The 12,333-nt window shown below is 40.4% G+C and overlaps 1 protein-coding gene across 2 annotated transcripts in view; it reads left to right on the top strand.

The window, feature by feature from the left end:
- The window catches only part of GLRA2 (glycine receptor alpha 2), a 195,694-nt gene extending 185,700 nt beyond the window's left edge, over nt 1-9,994 (top strand). For both annotated transcript variants that reach the window (XM_067724441.1, XM_067724440.1), the window contains exon 9: nt 9,631-9,994. In XM_067724441.1, coding sequence (XP_067580542.1) covers nt 9,631-9,909 — 279 coding nt within the window. In that variant the 3' untranslated portion in view covers nt 9,910-9,994. The remainder of the gene's footprint in view (nt 1-9,630) is intronic.
- The last annotated feature ends 2,339 nt before the right edge of the window (nt 9,995-12,333 follow it).

The following is a 12,333-nucleotide window of genomic DNA, read 5'->3' as shown; positions in this document are numbered from 1 at the left end:
GAAGAGACCTTCTTGTTGGGAGGGAGGGTCTAGAAGCCAGGGGATTAGGTAGAAGGTGATCACTATAATTCTGGTGGAAATGGTTCCGATACGCCACTGTCAGGTAGCTCAGCTCAGCACGGAGTGGAGGCTCTGGTAAGAGGTGCCTAGATTCTGGTTTGGAGATTGAGCTGGTTAGACTTCCTGGTACTAGATGTGTCGCATGGTCCCACACAGGTGCAGGGAACGCTAGAAAATACAGCCTCCCCAGGCGCACATGGGTGAGCAGCTAAAGCAGGGCTTCTTAAGTACGGGAGAGAGACATCTGGCAATGTCTGGAGACACTTTTCATGGTCACGACTGTGGGGGAAGTGTGTGTTACTTGCTTCTAGTGGGTAGAGGCCAGGGACGCTGCTAAATATCCTAAAATATACAACATAGTTCCCTACCACAAAAATAATTACCTGGTCCCAAATGTCAACAGTGCCATAGTTAAGCAACTTGGAGCTCAAGAAAGACCCACCAGTGGAAGAAGAAAGAAAGATGGGTTTTCATGGATAACTAGGAGTCTTAGCCCAGCTCAATTCCCAATGCCCCAATCCCTGCAAGGCATTTGCGGGCTGGGGCAACAGCAGTTTTGGAACCCCAGCTCACACCACAGCTGAGTTCTGTTTGTCCTCTCTTGCCCGCATATCTTCTGCCTGTTATTGGAGGTGAGCTTTGGCCCGAATAAGAAACCTTGCTGGCTTTTTTCTTTTTCTTTTTTTTTTTGTGGTACACGGGCCTCTCACTGTTGTGGCCTCTCCCGTTGTGGAGCACAGGCACCGGACGCGCAGGCTCAGCGGCCATGGCTCACGGGCCGAGCCGCTCCGCGGCATGTGGGATCCTCCCAGGCCGGGGCACGAACCCGTGTCCCCTGCATCGGCAGGCGGACTCTCAACCACTGCGCCACCAGGGAAGCCCCCTCTTTTTCTTTTTTTTTTGTGGTACGCGGGCCTCTCACTGTTGCGGCCTCTCCCGTTGCGGAGCACAGGCTCCGGACGCGCAGGTTCAGCGGCCATGGCTCACGGGCCCAGCCGCTCCGCGGCATTCGGGATCTTCCCGAACCGGGGCACGAACCCGTGTCCCCTGCATCGGCAGGTGGATTCTCAACCACTGCGCCACCAGGGAAGCCCGCTTTTTTCTTTTTATATACACAGAGAGGCTTGTAAAAATAACATGTGTGATTGAGGCGATGAAAGAGATTTCGTGAAGGAGATTTTGTGTAATGATTTTGTGTACATTGTGCACAGCACCATAGTGCAGGTATTCATGTGTTTTAAGAGATTTGTGAAGAAAAATGTTCCAATAATTAAAATTTCAAGACTTAAAACTGATATTTGGTGATGACCGTAGATTTATAGGAATTTTACTCTCTTCACCAAACCCAAATGGATGGCATATGAATTCAAATACCCTTAATATTATGCAAATACTCCTTAGTCTTTGCTATGGGTAATAACTGATAAGGTCTCATTTATTTGGTGAAATACTTGCAAGTATATAATACATACTGGCTTTTCATTTGCCTAGCTTTATTATTTTGATTTGCAAATAGATGCATAAATGAAAACCAATTTCTCTGTATTCTGGAGTCTTTGTCTCTTCTATTTATTTTTTTTGCAAAGAAGCATGTATTTTTTGCTAAGATTGTTAATAAGAGGGATCTAATTTTACATATTTTCACGCTCTCTGGGCTGCTCACTAGCTTAACACTGGGCCAGACAAAATGGACAGTGTTTCAAATATAGACCATAAATACCTCAGTTCTTGAGTGGCACTGCTGAGCTTAGGTTTGCCCTAACTTTATAGAAATTCAATATGCAAAAATAAACCATAAAATAAATAAGCTAGGAAATCATTTTTCATATCACAGAAGACTTTTTTCCAACATTCATTTAAGAAGCATTTACCTTATATATAATATTCAACATAGGCAGCTTTAGCCAAGTATTGTTCTAGGTACTGGGGCGATCAAGATATGCAAAAGTGGGTCCTTCCACTTGAAGGTCACATAAAAGAGGCCGACATGTAAACTATGATGACAGCAGGTTCCATTATGGAGGCATGCGACCCAGTGCTACAGGAGCTGAGGAGAAACCCAAGGCCCAGGCTCAGGGGTAGAGAAAAGGCACCCTGAATGGGATGAGTAGAGCTTTGAAGGACATGCAGGAGCTCGCCAAGTGAAGAGAGGTGAGGAGTATTCTACGCAAAGAATAAAGCCAAAGACCATGAAACCCCATTAGAGAAGCAGGTATAAGACAGGACATAGGGGGTCCTTGAATGTCACAAAGGAGCTTAGGAGTGGTCATTAAGGAGATGAGAAACTCTTGAAAAGTATTAAGGCAGGAATGAAAGCAATGGGCCAGTGGCATTCCTTTAGTTCCACTGGAGCAGAAAGCAGGGCTGGCTTCAAAATCTGTGGGACCCAGTGCAAAATGAAAACGTGGGGTGCTTGTTCAAAAATCATTATGAATTTCAAGATGGCTACAGCAAAGCGTTAAACCAAGTATAGTACCCTTCTAAGCAATGGGGCGAGTGAGGGCACAGTATGCATGCCCACAAGGCCAACCCTAGCAAAGGCATGAGAGCAGCAGGAGGAAGGCGGCTTTAAGATCCTTACCTGCATACTGTCTAGTCTGCAGTTGGGAAGAATGTCTTAAACATATCAACCAGCTAGAGATTAGTATCAAGGCAATATACTAGCCAGCATTATAGTCCTATACTCAAACTAAGAAAATGGCCAAATGGCTAATCTCTTCATTTTAAAGAGGAAATAGAAGAGCAAAAATGTTGAGGGACTGAGCCTTTTAGATTCTATCCCAGTGTTTCCTCTGCTCCTCTACAATGCCAAGGCTAGTGAGTCTGCAGTGAAAGGGATAGAATGGAAGTTCTTTGGGCAAGACTGATCCAGAGGCCGCAGAAAGGGCTGCAAGTGTCAAAGAAAGGGAAATCAGCTGGGAGACAATCGCTGTCCCCTCCCTTTCCCCAGGAAGCATGTCCTTTCTGAGACTGTTCTCAGAATCAGGAGGATCTTGCCAAGCACGGGTTTTGAATAACTCATAGGCCCAGCACTGTGCCAGGGAAGAGGACTACAGAGATGAGGTGGGCACACTCCTAGGAGCTTATCCTTTGGTGAGTAAAGACATTAGTGGAAATCAGCTATCATAATCCAGAGTCCCTGTCTACCTATTCTTTAACATGACTGGGAAGCAAAAATTTTAAATAATAATAAAAAAAGAAAGTTGGAAATGAGTTCTAAACACCAATAGGTAGCTACAGAGTCTTTTCCAGGTTAGGGGGATCATAGATGATTTGCATGTTGCCTTGCATATCTCAGCAGCATTACCGTCCATACCCTCACCAACTCTAAAGGCTTCAGGCCCACCTGAGCTCCAATAAACCTTTGTACATATCTCAAGAATCTCTCTCATATAATTCTGTATTTGGTTCTGTATGACCCCCCCCAAACCCAAGGTCTTATTCATCTTTTCCTTCCCTTGGTTCTTAAGATAAAGCTCCAAACCGACAGCACGGTTTGCAGGGTCCTATGTGATCCAGCCCCTGGTCTTTTCTGAAACTGTGTCTCACCCCACTTTCCTTCTGCATTCCACGAGCCATCCTACCATCTCTCAATTGCAGCAAACCTTCCTATCTCAGACATCTCCCAACTCTGCTGTGCCCTCTTTAATGCCTCTCATTTTTCAGATCTCTAACGAAACATCACTTCCCCAGGGAAAAGCCTCTCCTATCAGCCAGATTAGACCTGGACCCCCGTTAATACGCTCTCCTAACACCCTATAATTTCCCTTCAGAGCCCTTATCATAGCTAGTAATTCCGTGCTCATGTGATGCTTCCATGAATGTTTGTCTTCACCTCAAGGTTGGGAACCACGTGAAGGCAAGAGTCTGATCTGTCTTGCTCGCCACTGGATTCCTGCCAAATGGCACAGTGCCTGGCATGTCCTTGGGACTCTTCTGACCACTCACTCTAAAACATCCACTTCTCTGTCACTCATCTCTCTTAAGGGTCTTACCTTGATTGTTTTCCTTCAAAGCCTCCATCATTATCTGTGTGTGTGTGTTTGTGTACGTGCAAATGTGTGGGGTGTCTTATCTGTGTATATGTATAAATATGTAGTTGTGTGTGTGTCACATAATTACTCTACTTCTTACTGTTTTCCCCACTAGAATGTAAACTCCAAGAAAGAAGAGACTTCATCTCCTTGTTCACTGCTGTACCCTCACCACACACCTGGCACATAATAGGTGCTCAAGGAATCATTTGTTGGCATTATGAATACATAAATGACAAGCACTCAAGAAATGAACACCAGCAGTTCATTCTTCTTCAAAAATCAATCATAATGATATCCTGCACTGAAAAGAGATGATCCACTGATTTGCTTTTCTTTTGGAAAAAATGCTATTCACTGTCTTCCCCAAAATGACACTGTGACAGTTTTAATTTATTTCACCACATGCCATTAAGCAACAAGGGGTTATATTTGGTTTACTTTATTTCAGATCTGTTGTTCTACAAATTTCAGTGGGATTCTTCTTCCATAATCTTGAATGGAAGCCATTTGGGGCTTGCTAGGGACAAATTCATAAAAACCAAAGACTTCCAGAGTCTTTGGAATCAGACAGTTTGGAGATCTGACAGACCTGATTTGAATTTCAGCTTCAACATTTATTAGCAATATAACTTCAGGAAGCCACATAACTTCTCTCTGTCTCAATTTCCTCTGAAACCATGTGATTTGTAGGGATGGTTTGGTGATAGGACTGACTGTGGTTTTAAGAGCATGGTATATAATTATAATCAATACATGATATCTATTTATTATTCATATCTACTCCCAAGCCCCCATGATACAGAGGAGAAAACTGAGGCCATAAGAATTGAGAATTTCAGGGCTTCCCTGGTGGCGCAGTGGTTGAGAGTCCGCCTACCGATGCAGGGGACACGGGTTTCTGCCCCGGTCCGGGAAGATCCCACATGCCGCGGAGCGGCTGGGCCCGTGAGCCATGGCCGCTGAGTCTGTGCGTCTGGAGCCTGTGTTCCGCAACGGGAGAGGCCACAACAGTGAGAGGCCCGCGTACCGCAAAAAAAAAAAAAGAATTGAGAATTTCTCAAGGCCATCCCTCCTCCCCAAGGCTAGGAAGCCCAAGCAGGGCTACCATTAAGCATCACCCAGCCTTCATTTGCTCAGGGGACTTTTTTGGTAAAAACCTACTTGTGTTTGGACTCACACTGTTTCCTAAGGAGGGCTGGAGACTCCATAATGTCCTTGCATTGACTGAAGCTCACTGCAAACTTCAGTTCCAACTGGGCCATTTCCTATTCCAGTAGAAGGGCAAAGATTCAATCAAAGAATCTGGGTGAGAAATGGGATGGAAAGAGTTTTCCCCTACCCCCGTTTATAGGAGTCCTTTTATTTCCTCCTTTCTAGGACATAAAAGAAAAATTGGAAATATGGGTCCCACTGAAATCTTTCATTGTATAAATCCTATACTCTTTAATTATATTGAAATTATTTGCTTAAACAATTCAGTACGATGCAATTCTGGTGAGCTTTAGGTTCAGTTTCACATCCAGACAAGAGTTATTCCAAACACAGGAATGGGTGAATTTTACAGTAAGTAAAACTGATGGATAAGATAAAATAAGATGATAAATCTCCAATGAATTGCATAGCACCATGGCAGTGCTTCCTACTTACAGCAGACAGGGTTTAAGGAGACTTTATCAAAGTGGGATATAGAAATTGCATGTACTGAAACTTCAACTGGATGATTCATTTTCTGTGGGAATTTAATCAGTGAAAAACAAAACAGAGTGAGCTAGAAGTATTTACTGCTCAAAGATACTGAAGGTGGCAGGTCAGTAGCAATAATTAAGTAATTGGTTTTCTGGCTAATTAGAAGAAATGGAGAATATATGCCTGCAATTCTTTCCTCACTGAGAGGATTACACCGACTGTCCCTGTGAATACATTCAACTAATCTGTGCCTACAGATTGTTCTTTATTTTAGCTTCAGTTTATCCATGACTCAAGCTCATCTCCACTTTGCCCTCATGTAGGAATCTTGCCACATTACCATAACGTTTTTATTCTGAACCTGCTACAAAGGCAATTAGTCATTCATTATAACACAAAAATTCAAATTGGTTGCAATTATGTTTTCTGAATCAAGACCATACCCTTTGATGTGGGTAATTTAAGGTTCTATATTTAAAATGCATTGAATGAATCATAATGGTAAATAAGAAGACCCTTAAACTAGCATTCATATCTCCTGCACATGAAAAATTAAATGGATAAATTCTACCTGTGACAGATTTATTTTTGTGGTAGAGAATTTTAAAGAATTGATTTAATTAGTTGTAACTATGCTCAGAAGCATAATTTGAAATACTGTTGAATGAATGGTGAAAGTATTTTCAAGCAGAGAGAAACTCTCTTAAAATTCCCTTTGTTCATTATTCAACAAACGTTTATTAAGCGCCCACAGTTTGCACGGCAATGTACGACATAATAGTAACCTAACCTGGTATTCTCTTCTGCTTCTGCTAGTTAATGAATGAGTTAATCTCTTCAGCTGTCCATTCACAGTATGTGAAGAAAGACCACAGAAATTAAATGAATGAGTCAGTCTGAAAAGAAACATGGATGTGTGTATTTAGGTTTCCTTTTGTTTCATGTGCTAAAAACAGGTTACTAGCCAACTACTCTTTCTATTTCTTCAGGGACCCAGGAAATTTAAAAGAATCTTATCTCACTCAGGCAGTGAACTATACACTTATTCATGACTTTCTAAGTGTTTATAGAGGTGAGAACAGCAATTTGTAAGATTCTACAGATATGGAAAGGAAAAACAGCACAGTAAATTTAGGCAGATAAGGGGAAATGTATTTTGAGGGATTGTTTCCACTTGAAAAGTTATATTAGACTTAATAACATAGACTAGGTTAGAGATGGACATTAGAGCTGATCTAGGCCACTGGTTTCCAACCTTTTGCATTAGAGTCACTGGATTTTTAAAAAAATATGGATTCTCAGCTCTCATTCCCAGAGATTCTGATTCTGTTGATCTGGAAGAGGCTGGGAGGAGAGGCAAGCATACATATACTTGTACAGCTTCCCTAGCAGCCAAAGCTGAGACCCACAGACCTAGTCCAGACTCAACAGTTTGGCATGAGGTCTCCGAGCCCTTGAGAGAATAAATATCTTGCCTCAGATCAGCACAGCTTATAACCTGTGGAGCCAGGCTAGAACCCAAACAGCCAAATTCCTAGTCTGGATCTTCTAACTAAACCAAATCACACCGTTTCTACTTCTCTCACACACTGGTTAAGATCTAATTACCAGTTAGTAATAGGCAGGAAGAATAAGACTGCTTATAACCCATGTGACTAACAAGTCCCCTCCTCCTAGTGACCTGTGTGCTTCCATTCTTGCTAATAAGTCTTCCAACATTCTTGCTAATAAGTCTTCCAACGACGCTGTAATGATTAATATATCTGTTTAGTCCACATTTTTAAATATTTCACGTATTTGAAAGTTTTGCACCCATAAAATATATCATTCCCATTTTAGACAAAGAAACCAGATTTACTCTTTGAATCTGAGTCCAGCTGAAGTCTTCATTACAGAGCTTACAGAGCTGAGTACATGGAAGTATTCTAATGTCTGCCTGGGTTTTCTTAGCCAGCTTCCCTATATGAGAATGCCTTTAGGTTGACCACTTCCACTGGGTTCTGAAAGCTCCATGCAGGTAGGGCTCTTGTCCAACTTCATCAACTGTCTCCCAGCATCTAGCAAAATGCTCGCCATAGACTCAACACTCAACAGTTAATTGTTGAATGAAAAATCCTTATTACATTTTGTTAACAAATGAGACAGAGTATCCTGAACCAACTTGTGCAGGACAATCTCATATACATAAAAGTACTGGGAAAATGGTTTTATAAAGGAGTAGTTTTACAGTTATTTTATTAGAAGAGCTTTGGCCTGATTTTCCTGACCTAAATTTGTCCTTGCTGTACCATTTGGATTACAGTTGGGTTATCTCACATTAATATTACGTTAAAAGTCCTTCATTCAAATGATACAAATGAACTTATTTATAAAACAGAAACAGACTCACAGATTTCAAAAACAAACTTACGGTCACCAAAGGGGAAACGTGGCGGGCGGGGGGGGTTGAATTAGGAGGATGGGATTAACAGATACACACAGTACTACATATAAGATAGAGAACCAACAAGGACCTACTGTAGAGCACAGGAAACTCTACTCAATATCTTGTAATAACCTATAAGGGAAAAGAATCTGAAAAAGAATATAGATATATAGATAATATACATATAACTGAATCACTTTGCTGTACACCTGAAACTAACACAATATTGTAAACCAACTACACTCCAATAAAATTTTTAAAAGTCCTTCATTCAGTATATCTTTTGTATGTGTGAAGGCACAACTGACATGCAATAAACATTGATGAAATAAAATTAATACCAAATTTTACTGTCTTTTGGAAAAATATAACCAAATTAATTAATATAATATTCTTCTCTAGCAAGATAAAGAATGCAGTGTCTTTGGTGTTTCAAAGGGGTGGCACAGTATTGTAGAAAACAGTAATCTAGCTGCAGAAGCTGATGATTCAATCGATGGCTATTTAGAACTAGATTTTTATTAAGCAGGTCATTTCAATCCCATCTTTTCAACCCAACCACGCACCCAAATTCCATACATTTGTCTCTATGTAGGGTATTTGCTCTTCACCATAAGGTTACAGTTTTTCAGTCTTGTATCTAATTCATGTAGAAATAACACAAAAAAACCACTGACATCAGCTAAAACGACGTATGTTCATATGGTAGATATGAATAGCCAAAGAATCAACGTAAAAAGTTGACACTAGAAAAACTAACCATGGTAGAAATATTCAACTCCAAACACTGAATATTTAATGTCTGCTATATAACTGAGATGAACTAGAGGGCTGGAGAGGAAAAGTTATACATTTAAGGGGTTAATCTTAGATCTAACACAAACATTAAAGCCAATGTTAATGGAAGGGACTGGGCTATGAATGAGCCACAATACTAGAAGTTCCTGGCTCAGGGCCAGGTACAGGGCAGAGATTCAGTAAATGCTTTGTTGAATGAAAGAATGGGTGAATGAATGAATGAGTGAGTGAATGAATGAATAGTCCCCTTCTTAGATTTAGAGTGTAATACTGGGATTTGGAGATTTAGCTTTAAAACAGTCTATTCAAAGCTGTGGATCAATAAACTAGAATTTGGGAACGTCAGTCAGTGCTGAGTATAGTGTAGGTATTTCTGTTTGTTAATTAATTAAAATGACCACAGAGTCATTATTCTTACACTTAATTTCTCAGCCAGAAAAGTTAATGAACTGTATCTGTTCCATGAATAATTGAGTTGAACTTGAAAGACAACTCCCCATTCCGAAAGCCTTCCACACGACCAGTTAACTGCGATTTATCCTTTTACTTCTGAAGAATTTTAAGCACCTTCCATCTGATTTGACTGACAACCTGTCTGTGCTTTCCCTCTCTTTATTCTTCCAGGAAGAAGATGTTACTCGTGAAAGTCGTTTTAATTTCAGTGGTTACGGGATGGGTCACTGCCTTCAAGTGAAGGATGGAACGGCTGTCAAGGCCACACCTGCCAGCCAGCTCCCACAGCCGCCCAAAGATGCAGATGCCATCAAGAAGAAGTTTGTAGACCGGGCAAAAAGGATTGACACGATTTCTCGAGCTGCCTTCCCATTGGCCTTCCTCATTTTCAACGTCTTTTACTGGATCACATACAAGATCATTCGGCATGAAGATGTCCACAAGAAATAGACGTGCTCTTCAGACCCTGGGACCTTCTTGCCTAACTGTTGTGCTTGTAAATACACAGTGAAATTGTCTTTACATCACTTTGACAGAGGAGAAGACTGGGGGAGGGGGGAGGGAGGATCATGGGGGCGGGTTTCCTGGCACCTACATGAAAAAAGATAAGTTATCCGGGCAATGAAGGAAAATGTTTGCACAAAATTACGGTGTTGCAGAATCACGTGAGCATAATTCCCTTCACAGTCTTTAGCACTGCTCTTTCCGATGATGCATTAAATAGACATGATATGCAAAGTCAAGTACTTGAGGGCTATTTGTCTTTTGGTTCAGTTTGGTTTGGTTTGGTTTTGGCTAATTCTGGTACTGAAAAGACAGCTTAAACACACGCGTGTGTGTGCACACACATGCGTGCGCACACACACACACAAAAGGAAAATGCTTACCATCTGACCATCGTGACTAGCCTATAGTGAGTTGAGGACCAAACTTTTTCAGGAAAATGCTGCCTCGTTTTTAAAACAAGCCTGCTGAGCTACGTTCTTTACGATGTCCGTAATTAGTGCTTCACCTGAGGAATCCTTTTGTGGGTCATAAATAATTTCTACTTATCGAGAAAACGACAACAAAAAATAAATACCAATCACAAAGAACAAGTTTATACTTTACTGTCCGTGTAGGTGTGCATTTTAATACTCTTTTTCTTTCCTAGATGTAATTTGGGGATTTGAATTGTGTATTGTGAAATTGATTTGACCGTATGTCCTCTTAAAAATAAATGCCCATTTTCTTTTAGATCCAAGTTAGCACACTACATTTTTTTTCACTTTGGCTATATTTACGTGCAATTAAGTACTCAAGTGTGACTTAGCCGTCGCAGCCTCTCAGCCACAGTATTTATGGAGATGATGTGTCCTGAACGGTGTAGCTCATATTAGCTTGAACTTCCCATTTCTGCTCTCATTGTAGGTGTAACTATTAGTCCTAATGTCAACTGACCCATGATTTCTACTGTCAATCCAAGTGAATATTGTTGGAAATATCCTTAACTAACTTAAAGAATTTTAAAATTGTACTGTGATTTTCATAACCTGTTGCCTTTTTGGTACCAGAGCTACGTGGTTTGAATCCTGGCTACATGTTTTAAGTAAGAAAAAAAAAAAAAAAGACGTATTTTTGCTTACTCAGATAAAAGACAACCTGTAAAAAATATAACGAAAAAATTAAATTTTACATGTGCTGTAAAAGGGGTTATTAAAAATATTTGTTCAATTTCAATAAAGCTAAGTGTGCCACAGAAGCTATGAGTCTTTCCATTTTTGCATTACAATGTAAATAATTTAGATGACAATGGTAACTTGGATTTTTGTTTCTGGTCTTCCTCATAAACTTGAAGCATTTACATAGCTATTATATTTTTATTGTAATATAAGAGTAGCTTATAGTATCCCCATGAAGAAAGAAAAAAGTACATTATTCTCATTGTAGAAACAGGGAAATGGAGACATGGAAGTATTAGTAGCCATTGCGAGCAGAATCTAATACTGGATACTTCATATGAGATATGGAAAAGTTCCAAGAGCACTGCGTAATCGTAAAATACCAAAGGGAAAAGCAATTTAAAAGACCAATCTGTCCACCTATCCATCCTAATCTTGTCAGGAATGGAGTTCCATGATGAAAAACAATTCTGAGAACCCCAGTGAAATAGAGGTAACTCATCTTAGCTCTTGTAGATTTTCCTTAACTAAAGGTATCCTTCATAAAATTTTCAGGAAGACATGGATTCCTAAGTTGATGTTTATACCCTTTTAAACCAATTCAAATATTGAATCATTTCCATAGAGAAGAATATCACAGAATGGCTAAACACATGAATTTTGGAGATAGAAAGACTAGCTCGGCCACCTATCAACAGGGTTATCTTGGATAAGTTACCTGATTTTTCTGAGTAGCTCCTATTTCATAGAGTTTTAAGAGGATGAACCGAGAAAAATGCAAGGAAAGCCATGAGCTTGATGTCTAACATATCGTAAATTCTCAATAACTAACAGATAATAATAAAATTATTATTATTATGAATTGCACTACACTACACAATTCCTAGCTTTGGCAAGATTAGTGCCATGCTTTGTGCCTCTTTCCTAAAACACTATTTCTATCTTATTGCTCGCTTCTTTCCAAATAAATAAGGCAAAGACTTTGATTGGTCTCAATTCTCTTCCTCTAAAAGTAAGGCTAAAATGCCTCCCAAAGATAGGCCTGACCCCATAAGTGTCCTAGGAAGAGCCCCGATGCTACACATGGTGGGATGGGCGGCGCCTTGGGGGAAAATCCTAAGCTAAACGATCATGTCTAATCGAAGTGTATACCGTATAATTTTCGGAGGCAGGGTGTGGTCCCCACATTAGAAAATTTTTTTTAATATTCACC

Source organism: Pseudorca crassidens, chromosome X, assembly GCF_039906515.1.
Source record: "Pseudorca crassidens isolate mPseCra1 chromosome X, mPseCra1.hap1, whole genome shotgun sequence".
In the NCBI taxonomy this organism is placed as follows: Eukaryota; Metazoa; Chordata; class Mammalia; order Artiodactyla; family Delphinidae; genus Pseudorca; species Pseudorca crassidens.
Note: the sequence above shows the minus strand (reverse complement) of the source record. Positions and strands in the feature narration are given on the sequence as shown.